Source organism: Lolium perenne, chromosome 2 (assembly GCF_019359855.2).
Source record: "Lolium perenne isolate Kyuss_39 chromosome 2, Kyuss_2.0, whole genome shotgun sequence".
Classification (NCBI taxonomy): domain Eukaryota; kingdom Viridiplantae; phylum Streptophyta; class Magnoliopsida; order Poales; family Poaceae; genus Lolium; species Lolium perenne.
Window position 1 is genome coordinate 6,090,967 of NC_067245.2, and position 14,753 is coordinate 6,105,719.

Genomic DNA, 14,753 nt, shown 5'->3' on the forward strand with positions numbered 1-14,753 from the left:
ACGACCGTCGACCAGACGCAAGGTACGCCAAGCGGCGACATCGCAACCGCCACCACCGAAGGTCCAGGACATGGCGCCACTTGATGGCAACGATGACGATGATGATGATGACAACGATGCCTACATCAACACTGGCGCCTGCAGCCAAGATATGTACATGCCTCCTACGGATGAAGAAGCCTTCTGCACTAACGGCGATCAACTTGGTCGTCCCACTACTGTCACGAAGCAGCGCCTGACCTTCACGGGTTTTTCTCAAGACACTCCTCCGGAGGCTGGCAATCCAGCTCAAGTCAAGCCTGCTACCGTTTTCAGTCCTAACACGCTGCGTAAGACGATCATCGGGGAGCCACCCAAATCAACCCTAGCAGCAACCCAAGCAACCCCAGAAGCACCACCAGCACCGACCCCAGCAGCACCCGAAGCACCACCATCAGCACCACCAGCACCCGAAGCACCCCCAGCAGGACAGTTGAAGAAGGCAAGGAAGAGAGGAGCCAAGAAGGGCGCATCTTCGATCCAGCCTCCTCCTAAGAGGATCCGGGCCGATGATGTGGTACCACCGACACTGGATGGCTTGCCCCGGTGTCATGAAGCTGGTAAACCGATACTGCCTAAGGACATGGAACACTTCACAAGTGGACCAATGCTCCCTTTGCTGCACACTATTCATTATCTAGAGGGTGTCCTTCTTAAAGAGAAGGATCCAAATTATCCGTTGTTATCGGTCAAGGTGCCAGAAGACCCGAGCTTCGTCCATGAAGACCCCGCGGATATCTTCTTCGTAGCGTTCGAGGATGTCTTCAATCTATTTCACTGGAAAAGGCTCGACTATAACTTGGTTCGCCTATACGCGCTCAATCTTCAGATGAAGATCAACAGAGAGAGATCCCCCACATCGCGGTAGCTTATCCCTACTACATGCACGATAACCAGCTCCAGGATGGCTCAAGGACAAGGACCAAGGCGGTGCGGTACCTCGAGAGCTTCATGCTCATGAACAAAGAGAATACCACCATTCTTCTGCCTGTCTTTCCCGAGTAAGTACACATCCGCTCACGACCGTCGTAACTTATGCTTTCTTATATATTTCTTCCATTGCCGATCCTTTCCAACATTCCATTTCAATTGCATGTGTTGAGCAGGGACAAATACTGCACACTCGCCATCCTTTGCCCGAAGTGGTCACTAGCCGAGTATTTCGATTCATCGAATACGACGACAAAGAAAGACTACATGCGAATAAGGGGTGTTCTCAATGAGGCTATCCTTGGATACTCCAAAAATGGAGGCACCTTCGACAAGAAGGGGCAATTTGTCAGGCCGGACACTAAAAAGCTCGGGTTCAAGCACGTGATCGACTTCCCTTGCATCAAGCAGCCAGCTGGCAGCATTAAGGAGGCCTTCTATGTCCTCCATCACCTTAAAGGGTTTGTCGAGGATGCAGAGATGATGTGTCTGCCACCTAGTAAGCGAGACCACAGTAAAATGTCGGGGGAGATCAATGATGATGATCTTAGAGAAGAATTCCATCGCATCCAAGTAAATCTATCGGAAATTATCATACAAGATGTATCCAACTCATCGGGGCTCTTACACCAACTCAGAGGGTTGTGTAAGAGGGATATGGAAGAACGCCTACATAGGCAGGGTGATGGAAGGACGTGGACAACAAAGGGCTTGTACAAACCGTTCTCGGAGCCATTCAAGAAGACGTCTCGTTGACCGAGACCGGTGTGTCTAGCATTACTTTGAATCGGTGGACAATGTTTACTGTGTTGTAAACTAAACTTGCTTAATTTGCTCGAAACGGTCGTTGTTGTTGGACTTCAATTACTATTGTAGTCGTTGTCGTTGAACTTGATTACTTATGTCATACCGATGCTATATGTCTTTTAGGTTTATTATTATTTCCTTGCTTTAATTCTTGTGAATATGTATGCATGTGAACGCTCTAACTCTTTCCATTGCATTATATACTAATATGCCTTGTGTACATAGAGATGACGTACTACGTCTTGTTCGAGGGGCGGGTTCCAAGAGTGTACGACGAGTGAGAGGATTGCAAGAAACAGGTGCACAAGTTCAGCGACAACTGCTACAAAGGGTACCCGACTAGACACGATGCGGTTGCCAAGTGGAGGAAGCACCAGTCGAACAAGAGCAAGATGAAGATGAAGACCTTCCTTGTGCTCTCGCTCTTGCTCACCATCATCGCGGTGGTACTCTATTTCATCCTAGTGTAGGCGGCGGCCGGTGTCACTTCATTTGTATCTAGAGATGATGAACTTAATTAATTTGCATGGATTATGAGTTGTATGGAGCTATATGTATAACTCGATCGGGCTCTAAGTAATGTGATGATGATGTATAATGTTGCTATGTTATATGTGTCCATATTATAACTATCTATATTATATCTGTATATAACCTGTATAATACACCAGGCGGCACAAAATCGAGTATACCTGTACATTGTTTTGTGGTGCATCAAAATATAATTCAGTGGCGCACCTATTTCTGTGGCGCATCAGGACCATATGCGCCACAGAACCTCCTATTTCTGTGGCGCACCACCTTCAGTACGCCACAAAAACCTTAATTCTGTGGCGCACGGGCTGGTGTGCCACATAAACCTTATTTTTGTGGCGAAATTTCTGTGGCGCATCGCCCATGCGCCACAGAATCATTTTTTGGTGCACCACTGATGAGGCTTTCCCTACTAGTGTCATATCCACACCAGTGAAATTGGGCTTAGTTTCTAGGGTACGATTCAGAGGCCTATCCAAACGGTGAAAACTGACCATGAATTCTAGATTCACTAATTCCGAGCCCAATTCTATGCATCCAAACACATCGGCTATGGCATTTCGTCATTCATATGAAGGGACCATCTTAAAACACAAATGAACGGTAGATGTATGAGGGAGAGTGGCTCTCAAGAGCCAGAAAACTACGGTTTGCTCACTACTTCCTCCATTTTTAAATAAGTGTACTTAGATCATATCTTAAGTTAAATCTAATTAATTTTAACTATTTTTTTAAAATAGCAATATTTATGATAATAAATTAATACCGGTGGATTCATATTGACATTTGATTTAATAATATAGTAATCTAATGTCATATATGTTACTACTTTTATGTAAAACTTTCAGAAAAGAAAAATCTATACTTATACACGAACGAGGGAATAAGTCAAGTGGAGCTGCTTCACCTCAAAAAGAAAAGTCAAGATTCTCCGAAAGAACAGGTCAAATTTGGAATCTGAGTTGTTAGTGTCTAGTAGTTGGGTATTCCAACCAATGGCAGTACAAATCAACGGCAGTATCTCCAAGTTGATGCCTTGATTGCGCTGCCAACCAATATCATCTCTTGTCTTATGTACTATAGTAGAAAATAGTGAATCGAGTGGAAAATTCTGCTAAACAGATGAGAGAAGACTCCTTCTCCTTTCAAGGTATTGTTGGCTCTATTTAAGCGGGCTAGTATTCCTCCAACAAGATCTCAAAAGCCAAGATTCACCGTGCCGGACGTCCGTCTTTGCAGGCAGCTCGGAAGTTCTCGACCTCTTCTCTTGCCGACCTCAAGTACGTAAAGTAACTCCAAGTTCATTGTTTACTACTAGTACTAGCTCTCTAGTTCTTCTTTCCCCCGCACGAGAACAAAAATTGAAAAAACAGGGCACCGATGTACTATTTCTTTTGAATAGTACAAATCCAAACATTATAGTGTTATTTGGACATTTTACCATTTTCGTATATGCCGCATATAATCGTTTTTTCGATGAAAACTTACGCGAGTAAGTATCAAGATAATAGGTCCATGCAAAAAATTAATTTCAATTTTTCTAAAAAGTTAGATAGCATTTTTCTTTCATTTTTTTTAGAAACTGGAAGCATTCGTATAAAGGTTCCGTTTGCACTTTCCGCGAATTTGATGTGTTAAGCAGAGAGATACTTGGCTGCATGGCATCACGCGGCCAACCAAATCATTTATAGCTTTAAATGTTGAGAAGTTGGTTAGGCTTACTCAGCTAGAGCATTCTCCACCAGCGACTTTAATAGCGTTTCCAACAGGCTCCTCGGTCACCTTCACTCTCCTCTTCTTCTTCAGCGCCGTCGCCCGGAAGACCGAGGCCCTCCATCGTCTCCCAACGCCAACTTTGACGGCAAGCAGCGACGCCCACACCCAGTCACTCGATGGGGAGCTCGCGCGAGCCTGTCTCGTTCACCACCACCTGCCCGGGTCGCTAAGATGGGGAGCTCATCTAGTCGCGCAGGGTCCTCCAGCCGGCCAATTTCCTTATGTGTGTGCCCATCCACGAGGAGAGCTTGAGGCCGATCTTCCAAGGCGAGGGGATGCATGCTCGAGGAAGGCTGATGGGTTTTTCGCAGGCGTCAACGCTGGTGCGCCCGACACCAAGACCCCGACCTCCTCCATCCCTTCTTCCGCCAAGACGCTATTGCACCCTGCGCCAAGACCCCGACCCTGGCCTCCTCGATCCCCTTCCTCCTCTGTCGCACCAGGACCTTGGCCGTGCCCTTCCTCCGCTCGTGTTGTGTGTCTTGGGCGTAAAAGCCACCGGACCCGTATTTTTCCGGCCCTTTACGGGCCGTGGGACAAAATGGCCAAATAGCAGAGCCCGTAAACGATCCAATTCGTATCAGAAATGTACATGGGCATGCGAACAGCCCACCAAGACATGTATTAATACCGGCCGCGGGTGCGAGTAGGGGTCTGAACCCTCACGCGCAACCGTAGCGCCACCGTGATTTTGCTCGCGCCTCCACTTACTCCGGCGGGCAATTAGTTAGCCACCGGCGTCGCGGAGCGCGAAGTAACCACCATGAGCTCATCTACTAGTCGATGCGGACTGGGGCGCTGGCGGACGAGGAGGCGGCCACGACGAGGTCCGCCACACGTGGATCCGCTCCGTCGGAGCGAAGGGCCGCGCCGCGCGGAAGTGGACGAAGTGGGATCTCGTTGATCCCCCTCCGTCTCTGCGCAAGTATGCTCCGGGCGGCGCCTACTACGAAGAGATACCGCAGATGCCCGCGGACTACGTTCCTCCGCAGGCGACCTGCGCTCCTCCCCCGGCGGACTACAGCGAGGGCAGCTCGAGCAGAGCTGCACGCAGGGCTGTGGTGCTCTGGTACGCACGCAACAACGAGGAGGAGCGCACGGCCGTGGCCGAGGCCGTGGCCATGTCGAAGGCGTCGCTCACCGACGAGCTCGAGGTTGAGTGTCAGGAGGTGGCCCACGCCATCGCCGCGGTCGAGGCCTTCGAGGCGCGGGACTTGGTGAAGCGCCGGAAGATCGTCTTCCCGGAGTAGGCGGAGACGCCGAAGCGGCGTCGGTAGGCGGCAGTAGATCTAGGTGTAGATCCTAGTTCAATATACAGGTTTGCGTCATCCTATGTATGATCGTGTCTCCGAATGTATGAACAAGTTTTCATTCGTGCAAGAATTTCTTCCGCGTTTCTTCATTTTTAAAAGTACATGTCGGATTTACAGATTCTGATAAATGGGAAGGGAAAAACTGAACGAGAAATGCGATTTCAGTGCCCTGTACTCGCCGAATACAGATCGAGCAAATACAGGCACTGCTAGACATGTTCTTAGAGGATTACCGGTGTGGGGAGCTGAAAAGTTTTGGTCGCCACTTCACTACAGGAATGGACGCATACGCCGACGGCCAGCTGCCCTCGGCGTAGCCACGTTTGGCCCTCGGCGTAGGCTACGCCGACGGCAGCCCTCGGCGTATGGCGTCGGCGTTTAGGTCCCTCGGCATAGATAACATTGCCGTCGGCGTAGCCCCGCCCTCGGCGTAGCACGCTACGCCGACGGCAAAACCGTCGGCGTACAAATTTGAAAATTTTGAATTTTCTTTTTTTCCAAAAAAAATACAATAAAAAAATTCGAAAAAAAAATAATTTTTTTATATGCCGAGGGCTTTGCCGTCGGCATAGAGTTTTAAAATTTTTCAAATTTTAATTTTTTTTCACCATTTTTTTTCTTTTTTTTACTTGTTTATCTTTCACCCATACACTTTTAACTCTAAGTACACTTAATCCTAGGTCAAATTACAATCATGGTTAAACTTCCCGGCCGGTCACCCATCCTCACACTACTCCAACCTCAGCACGCTTAACTTCTTGGTTCCATTCGGATGAGCTTCCCTTAAAGAATTGACACCTTACTGATAATAATAGCCTATCAACCATATTAACCCTTGGATCATGATGTCACAACTCTTTATTTTTGAATTCCAAACAATTACATAAGTAAACAACAATGAATATATAAGTAACAATGAATAATAATATTGAATTCAAATAACAATAAAATGATTTTATTTTTTGGTTTTTTTCTATTTAATATGGAATAATTGATATCTTTAAATCGAAAAATCGAAATTCCACAAATAATATGTCTAAATCGATCAGAAAAATGAGAGGAATCTAAATATAACATCCATATCATCATTTGAACCTAAAAATTAGAGTAATCCAAATATGACGTCCAGCTTGCCATCTGGCCAAAATGGCCCCCTCGGGAGATGCGAAATGGCCGTACCGGACGCGCTGGTGCACCGTTCGCCAACATGCTAAACGGAAAAAAATTAGCACATAAAGTGATGTGTTATAGACCTAAAAACATTTTTCGCGGAATTTATTGAGCGACGGAAAGTGTACCCCTAGTTCAAATCCGGTCAGTTTCCAGCGGATTCGGCGGGACACCGCAGGAAGCAACAGTGATTTCCAGATAGCTAGCACGCACATATGGCATGTGATATGTGGTGCGGAGGCGGTGTCCTACCACTACGCGGATGTCTCGCGCAATACTAAAATACGTCTCATGTTGCTGCTTCACAAAAAAAACTCGTTTTGGCACCCCGAAAATGAAAAACCATCGCCCATGGGTCGGATTGGAAATCCACTCCTGGGGCCATGCCTTCCTTCCCAGGGACCACGCACGTGCCAAATATGGCCTCGTTCCGACAAACTATGCGGTGTCACAGGCCATTTCCTACTCATTTGCCCTAAAAGCCATACAACTACGGACGTGATAGCTCTGTTTGTGAAGGATTTTCCAAAATAATCGCCGTATCCTAATTCTAATTTTTGGAGTGGTTACTAGGACACATAAAATGACGCCATGCGGCTCCAAGGGATTTTCTAACTTAGTTTAAATTGCCATCCGGCCAAAACGGGCCCCCACGGAGATGCGGTATGGCCGTACCGGGCGCGCTGGTGCACCCGTTCACCATCGCGCTAAACGAAAAAAAATTAGCACATAAAGTGATGAGTTGTAGACCTAAAAACATTTTTCCTGGAATTTATTGAGCGACGGAAAGTGTACCCCTAGTTCAAATCCGGTCACTTTCCAGCGGATTCAACGGAACACATCAGGAAGCCGCAGGGATTCCCAGATAGCTAGCACGCACATATGGCATGTGATATGTGGTGCGGAGGCGGTGTCCTACTACTACGCGGAGGTCTCGTGCAATACAAAAATACGCCCCATGTAGCTGCTTCACAAAAAAAACCCGTTTGGCACCCTGAAAATGAAAAAACCATCGGCCATGGGTCGGATTGGAAATCCGCTTCCGGGGCATTGCTTCCCATCCCAGGGACTACGCACGTGCCAAATATGGCCTCGTTCCGACAAACTATGCGGTGTCACGGACCGTTTCCTACTCATTTCCCATAAAAGTCATAGAACTCCGGACTTGATAGCCCTGTTTGTGAAAGGTGTTCCAAAATAACTGCCGTATCCCAATTCCGTCTTTTGGAGTGGTTACTAGGACACATAAAATGACGCCATGCGGCTCCGCGGGATTTTCTGACTTCGTTTAAATCGCCATCTGGCCAAAATGGGAACCCGATGACATATAAGAAAGTGTTTAAATTGTTACTATATTAACATGATATACATGATTCAAATATGCATGATTTTGACATAAACGGATAGAGGATGTTTTTCTGAACATTTTGATACCTTATACGCATTTTTCTGACATCATATGAATTAGTTATGATTTTTACAAAATTAGACAAATTTGACAAATAGTCTACGCCGAGGGTGGCCGTCGGCGTAGCCCTGTCTACGCCTAGGGCCAAACATATGCCGAGGGCTGCCCTCGGCGTAGACTTCGCTACGCCGACGGCAACGATACGCCGAGGGTGAGACTCGCTGGCTGGCCATGCCGGGCCATACGCCGACGGCCCCGACATTTGGCCGTCGGCGTATGCCACGGCCCTCGGCGTACGTCGCCATTCCTGTAGTGCTTCGTGCTGGCAACCCCCATCTTCTGCGCCACAAGGAGGCGTCATGGTCTACTTGTATATCGTGGATGAGGGCGCCACTGCAGCCTTACAACTCCACCGGCGCAATCCTCTCCGCCGGTTCGGTGGCTCACTAGATCTGCAAGACCAGGTAGGAGACGGCCCATATGGTTTGTGATTATTTTTTCTTGTCCTGTTCAAATCTGATATTCATGAACTGAGAGCCGAATTTATTTTAGTTGAAACCTCAAAAAAAAATTGATTGTTAGTATCCTTTTTTCTTGAAAAAATGACCTGAAGTTAGGTGAAACGTGTACGTAGTTTATTTCATCTTGCAACTACCATGACGGGGACAGGTGTAATTTGTGAGGCTAATGAAGTTAGGTGAAACGTGTACGTAGTTTATTTCATCTTGCAACTACCATGACGGGGACAGGTGTAATTTGTGAGGCTAATGAGTTATCTTGCCCTCTGAAAATCAGACAAAGGAAAGAAAATAACTGTTTGTGCGCATATAGGCCAGGCCACTTGTTCTTGTACATTCTAGAAAATATCACTATAGAGCTAATTCGTACAAAAAAGAGTTGTGAACAATTTCTTCAACATTTGTTTTAGGGGACTGAAGATGGTAAACATTCAGTCAGCGAGACCGCGGATAGATCACAAATTGCTACATGCAGTAACAAATGGCAATGCAGATGAATTTAAAAGTCTTATGAGTACAGCACAACCTCCGAGGACAACAGGTGATCGTGTTGTCATTCCTATACCTGATCTGCACGGAGTGACATCAGATGCCGACGGGGTGCTCCACATTGCTGCAAGGTTGGAGCATGTCAACCTAGTGCATGAAATTAACAGGACTTGGAGCTATGCAGTCGATGTAGCAGCAAATAACACAAGAGGGGAGAATGCCTTGCACTGCGCGGCTGCTACAGGCAATGTCGCTTTGATTGACCTTCTCATATTAATTGCTGGAGATGATGATAAGAAAAGACAACTTCTGCGTGAGAAAAACGGCAAAGGGGAGACATGCTTGCACGAGGCAGTGCGGCGTGGAAAAAAGGATGCTGTGGAAAGATTGGTTCAGGAGGATGTGAAAGTCAACAGAAGTGACGGCAGCGGCTATGTGCTGGTGAATATAGATGACAACGAGGGTGTTTCTCCTCTCTACTTAGCCACAACTTTACGCCAACTCGACATTGTTCAGTTTCTCACCGAACCACCACGATGTGGTGATGTATTGTATCCAACCGCGTCCTACGCTGGGCCTGGCAGCAAGACTGCTCTTCATGCTGCTGTTCTTCTCAGCAAAGGTACTTGCTGTCATCTATATAAGTTCAGTTCTCATTGCAGTAACTCTCTATCTCACTATATCATAATTGCAGAACTCAGCGAGCATCTCGCGAATTGGAAGAACGAAATCATAGACAAGGCCGATGCATTTGGGAGCACTCCATTTCACCTTTTGGCATCAACCAAGGACATAATTATTATGAAACTTCTTCTTAAAATGGATGCAAGTTCTGGATACTGTCCGGACAGAGAGGGATCACTACCCATACACGTTGCTGCTGCAAATGGGAGCCGTGAGATTGTCAAGCTCTTATCTCAGAGTCGTCCGAACTGCTCTTTGTCACGCAATAACTTAGGCCAGACCATCCTCCATGTTGCTATCCAGAATGGAAGTAGCGATGTGGTCGATTATATATGCTCTGGAAAAAAGTTTGCACGAATTTTTAACATCAGGGATACTGATGGAAATACAGCTCTCCATTTGGCTGTACTGCAAGGAAGTCAGTTAATATTTTGCCGGTTAATACAAAGGACGGAAGTATGTTTGAATTTCGCAAATAAGGATGAGCGTACACCACTTGATCTTGCACAGTTGAGTATTCCACCAGGTATTTCGTTTTGGTTGAAGGTATGTATGCATGTAATTGCCCCCTTTTGTTATATGGAGTACATCACACATTGTAATTTATTATTTACTGTGTTTCCATTTTCCAATCTATTATGAAGTCAATTTAACCTAGGTTTTAGATTAGTTCTCAGATGAGTGTGTCTGAGTATATAATTCAATGGTTAAAGTTGCTTGGGTGAGGTTTATCCTTTAGCATCTTACCTAAGCATCTTATAAACAGAGCATACTATATAAATACGTGGTAAAGAAAATAATTTGTCTAATAGAGAAATATTGATCCGTTAGGCAGGAAGAGATCATCTTTTCCTGAAGAATACCTTTTTCCCCACTTATGTAAGTCAGCAGAAATCCTGCTAGTCACACTTAAGAGAAAGCTGATATGTGCTAGTAATAGATGCAGGTAAACAAAGTAAGCTATTTACAAAAATTTACAAAGGGTTGATGCCTTCAATTAGTGCAAGCACATTGGACGTTTCTTGCAACTGATAAATGAAGAAGTTCTGACTTTTATTAACTAATATTAGATACTCAATGTGTAATACTACTATGTTTTGTTATCATCTCTACTAAGATCTCAATGTATAATACTCCCTCCGCACGATTTTAATCCACGCGATTAACTACGTATATAACCTGCTCCATATGAGACATCTGCGTCGATTTAATCTGAACGGAGGAAGTATGTTTTAGTGTCATCTGTACTGAAAGTTGCACATATCTTGTCTCGTTTCAGAATTACTTCCTCATAAGTGGTGCACGCCATACATTACTAATTCTGCGTTGGCTTGCGAGCCATTACTAATTGGGTCTGTTTATTACCCGTACTCCAGGCTCCCCAACATTGGATCATGTATGCCCTCATACTAGCTGGAGCTGATTATGGTACCTGTCGAAGGGATCACTTGGCCCCAAACGTAGAAAAACTTGACAGGGAGAAAGAATCTGAATTGATCAGCAAGTCCGCTGGGCCAGTGGCTGTTTGCGCGGTGCTTATCTTGACCACAGCATTCGCGGCGCCTTTCAGTGTGACAAAATTCTATGGCAGAAGGGTCCTTACGGAGAAGGATCTGAACATGGCATTTGCTTACAGGATATTCGTTATGTCTGATGCCATGGCATTTGCCTTCTCCGCCGTAGCCATATCTTGCTCCACACTTGCTGGATTTTCCTTCACGAACAATGGGAGGAGACGGTCAGTCTACCTTGGCGCCGGCGTGGCATCCCTCTGTTCGGCGGCGGTGTGCATCGTTGTCGTCTTTACCGCAGGAGTGTACGTCGCGGTTGCTCCGGTGGTTGATGTCCCGACCAATGTGTTTGTCTGTATTTTTGGTGCTCTAGCTGTATTCATCGTGGTGCAACTCATGCCGCTTCTCATGATGTTTCGGCACACGGAAGCGTTGATAGTGAGGCTTGGTTTGGGGGCATGGTTCAGGGCCGTGATCTGTGTGCTCCCTCGACAGCGCCGAGACACTGTTCCTGTGAGGTATCGTGGGCTCTATGTACGGGAGTTGTCAATGGCCTTTATCACTTCCGTAATTTGCGTCATGTTTTTTGGGACTGCACTCCTGTCGGCCAAGAGGGATATAAAAGCATGATATATAGCAAGTTTTGTGGACGCCGGCTTACGAGATTGAAGATCAGAGGTTTGTGGTGGCATTTCGCTACTTCATGCACATTGTGTCATCATCTCCGGTCATTGTAGTTTGTAACTTGGTCGTAAGTTGTAATCATTAGATCCATTTATTCTCAGACTAGTATTTTTTTTCGATATGGGAGCAGAGCCCCGACCTCTGTATCAATAGATGCACATAGCCATGTCTTTTATTTAAAAAGATATTCAAAGTGTATATTTATTACAATCACCCGGTATCTAAAATCGTAATAAGAACCAGCCAAAATATCCTGGCATATTTTTCCATTATTAAGATGTCTCATTTGATCAACTAGTGAAGTGGCCTGCAGCCGTTCTGCACCATTAATGTAGCAAAGTTACAAATTGAGACATATATAAAGTAGAAATCTCATGGTATTTGTGATCCAACCGGGTGCTATTTCCTGCTTAAATACAGCTAGCATGCAATGCTTACAATGTACTTTCGCTCTTAGAAAACGTGTACTCCGTCCTTCCCACCAAAAGTGTCAAAGATTTGACAAAATCTAAATGTTTTTTTCGATAAAGGATGCTTTATTACTTCAAGAAGCAATTACATCCAGCCTCTGCATAACCAGGATGAATACAGCCGTTTGTTGTCTCAAGAGTCCAAAGTAACAAAAATAAAAAAAAGGCGAAATACATATCGGAACGATGAATCATATGACGCCTAAGATGTATGTGGAGCTACTATCCGTAGACTATGTTGCCACCCATGTAGGGAAAAAGTATCCCTCGCCGTATTCTCCAACCGTGTACAGACCTCCGTAAATAGGTCTCGGTTCTCCACACGCTGAAGAGGTAACCACGAACGGAGAATACCTATGCATCTGTAGATGACCTGCAACAAAGAGCATTTTTTGTCATTAAAGATCTTGTCATTTCTACATAGCCAGAGCGCCCAGATAACTGCTAGCGCCCCCATCCTAAGAAGCATTTTAAACCTTGAGTTAATACCATGAAGCCAATTGCCAAAGACATTAGCGACACTAGTCGGCGGATACAAGGTAGACGCTACTTGGATGACTGACCATATAGATCTCGCAAACTGGCACTGGAAGAATAAATGTTTGATGGTTTCATCATGATGACAAAAGACAAATCGTGTACTTCCGTGCCAATTCCGCTTAACAAGATTGTCTTAGGATAACCCCGCGACGAAGGTACCATCCAAAAATTTTAATTTTTAATGGTATCTTCATCTTCCAATTTTTTTTATTATTATCAACCGGTAAATCAGAAAGCAAGATCGCATTGTATAAAGATTTTACAGAAAAAGTACCATCTACATGGAGATTCCATCGAAATTCATCTGGCTCTGGCGATAACTGAATATCTCCAAGCCGCTGAATTAGATTGTTCCATGCCACAAGCCTTTGTCCTAGTAAAACCCGTCTGAACGTCACATTCGGGGATGAAGTAGCCATTACAGTTGCAATGGTATCACCTTTGCGACGCGCAATTCTATGCAAAGCGGGATACTGTTCACTTAGGGGTGCATTGTCGAGCCAAGCATCTTCCCAGAACCGTATCTGTGCTCCATTCTTAATGGAGAAAGTCCCATGTCGAAAAAAGACATTTTTTGTCACCATAAGACCAGCCCAGAAGTGTGAATCCCCAGGTTTCCAAACCACCTAAGATAATGTCTTCGAGCCGATGTACTTTCTCCGAAGTATAGTTTGTCAAATCACATCCTCGGTAAGTAGCTTAAAAAGCCATTTACCCAGAAGAGCTGAATTCTTGACCTCCAGGTCATGAACTCCAAGCCCTCCTTGATCTTTGGGACTACAAACTATACTCTATTTAACCAGTCAATATTTCTTTTTCTCGTTGTCCCCTTGCCAAAAGAATCTGGATCGATAATAATCGAGTTTATGCAGAATTCCTTTCGGTAGGATGAAGAATGATAACATATACAGTACCATATTAGTTAGTACCGAATTAATGAGTACCAATCTTCCACCCAGGGACAACAATTTACCTTTCCAACTACTGAGGTGTTTTTGTAATATTTCTTCCACTAATTTCCATTCCGCAATTGTCAGTCTCCGATAGTGAATCGAAATACCCAAATAACGAATCGGAAATTGGCCTTGCCCACAACCAAATAACTCTGTATACAGAGCTACATCGTCTTGGGCATCACCGAAGCAGAACAATTCACTTTTATGGAAGTTAATTTTCAATCCTGATAATTGCTCAAAAGCTGCTAAAATTAATTTCAGATTTCAAGTTTTTTCAAGATCGTGATCCATAAAAAGAATTGTGTCATCAGCGCATTGAAGGATAGATAAGCCACCATCAACCAGATGTGGAATCACACCTTCAATCTGACCATCAGACTTGGCTCTCTCTATGAGTACCGCCAACATATCCGCTACGATGTTAAACAACATCGGAGATAGCGGATCTCCTTGGCGTAACCCTTTTCGTGTTTGGAAGTAGTGTCCGGTGTCATCATTAACCCGGATTGCAACACTACCTCCATACACGAAATCATTAATTAGAGCTCGCCACTCAGGCGAAAAGCCTTTCATCCTGAGTGTCTGTTGAAGGAAAGACCATTTAATTTTATCATACGCCTTCTCAAAATCAAGTTTTAAAATAACCCCATTTAATTTCTTAGAATGCATCTCATGTACCGTCTTATGCAAAACCGTCACTCCATCAAGGATATTACGTCCTTCCATAAAGGTTGTCTGCGATGGTAAAACAACATGATCCGCAACCGTATTAAGTCTAATGGTGGCCACTTTCGTGAAAATCTTGAAACTTACATTTAATAGGCAAATGGGTCTATATTGTTGGATCCTTTCTGCCTCATTAATTTTCGGTAACAAGATAACTTCACCAAAATTTAGACGAAATAATTCTAGTTGTCCAATGTG

At 45.0% G+C, this 14,753-nt stretch overlaps 1 protein-coding gene across 2 annotated transcripts; it reads left to right on the forward strand.

The window, feature by feature from the left end:
* Positions 1-3,424: 3,424 nt before the first annotated feature.
* LOC127331013 (uncharacterized) lies at positions 3,425-12,132 on the forward strand. Of its 2 annotated transcripts, none has more exons than XM_051357104.2 (4): positions 3,425-3,590; positions 8,906-9,606; positions 9,679-10,214; positions 11,045-12,132. In XM_051357104.2, exons 2-4 carry the CDS (start codon positions 8,916-8,918, stop codon positions 11,807-11,809), a joined length of 1,992 nt encoding a protein of 663 aa, XP_051213064.1. In that variant the 5' UTR covers positions 3,425-3,590; positions 8,906-8,915; the 3' UTR covers positions 11,810-12,132. The 2 variants fall into 2 exon arrangements, with proteins under 2 accessions (XP_051213064.1, XP_051213065.1); XM_051357105.1 differs by lacking the exon at positions 3,425-3,590 and adding an exon at positions 8,302-8,441.
* The last annotated feature ends 2,621 nt before the right edge of the window (positions 12,133-14,753 follow it).

Coding starts and splice junctions, on each gene's coding strand:
- LOC127331013 (XM_051357104.2), top strand. CDS start 8,916: ATGGTAAACATTCAGTCAGCGAGACCGCGGATAGATCACAAATTGCTA. Junction 9,607..9,678: donor TGCTGTTCTTCTCAGCAAAG/GTACTTGCTGTC, acceptor TCATAATTGCAG/AACTCAGCGAGCATCTCGCG. Junction 10,215..11,044: donor GTATTTCGTTTTGGTTGAAG/GTATGTATGCAT, acceptor CCCGTACTCCAG/GCTCCCCAACATTGGATCAT.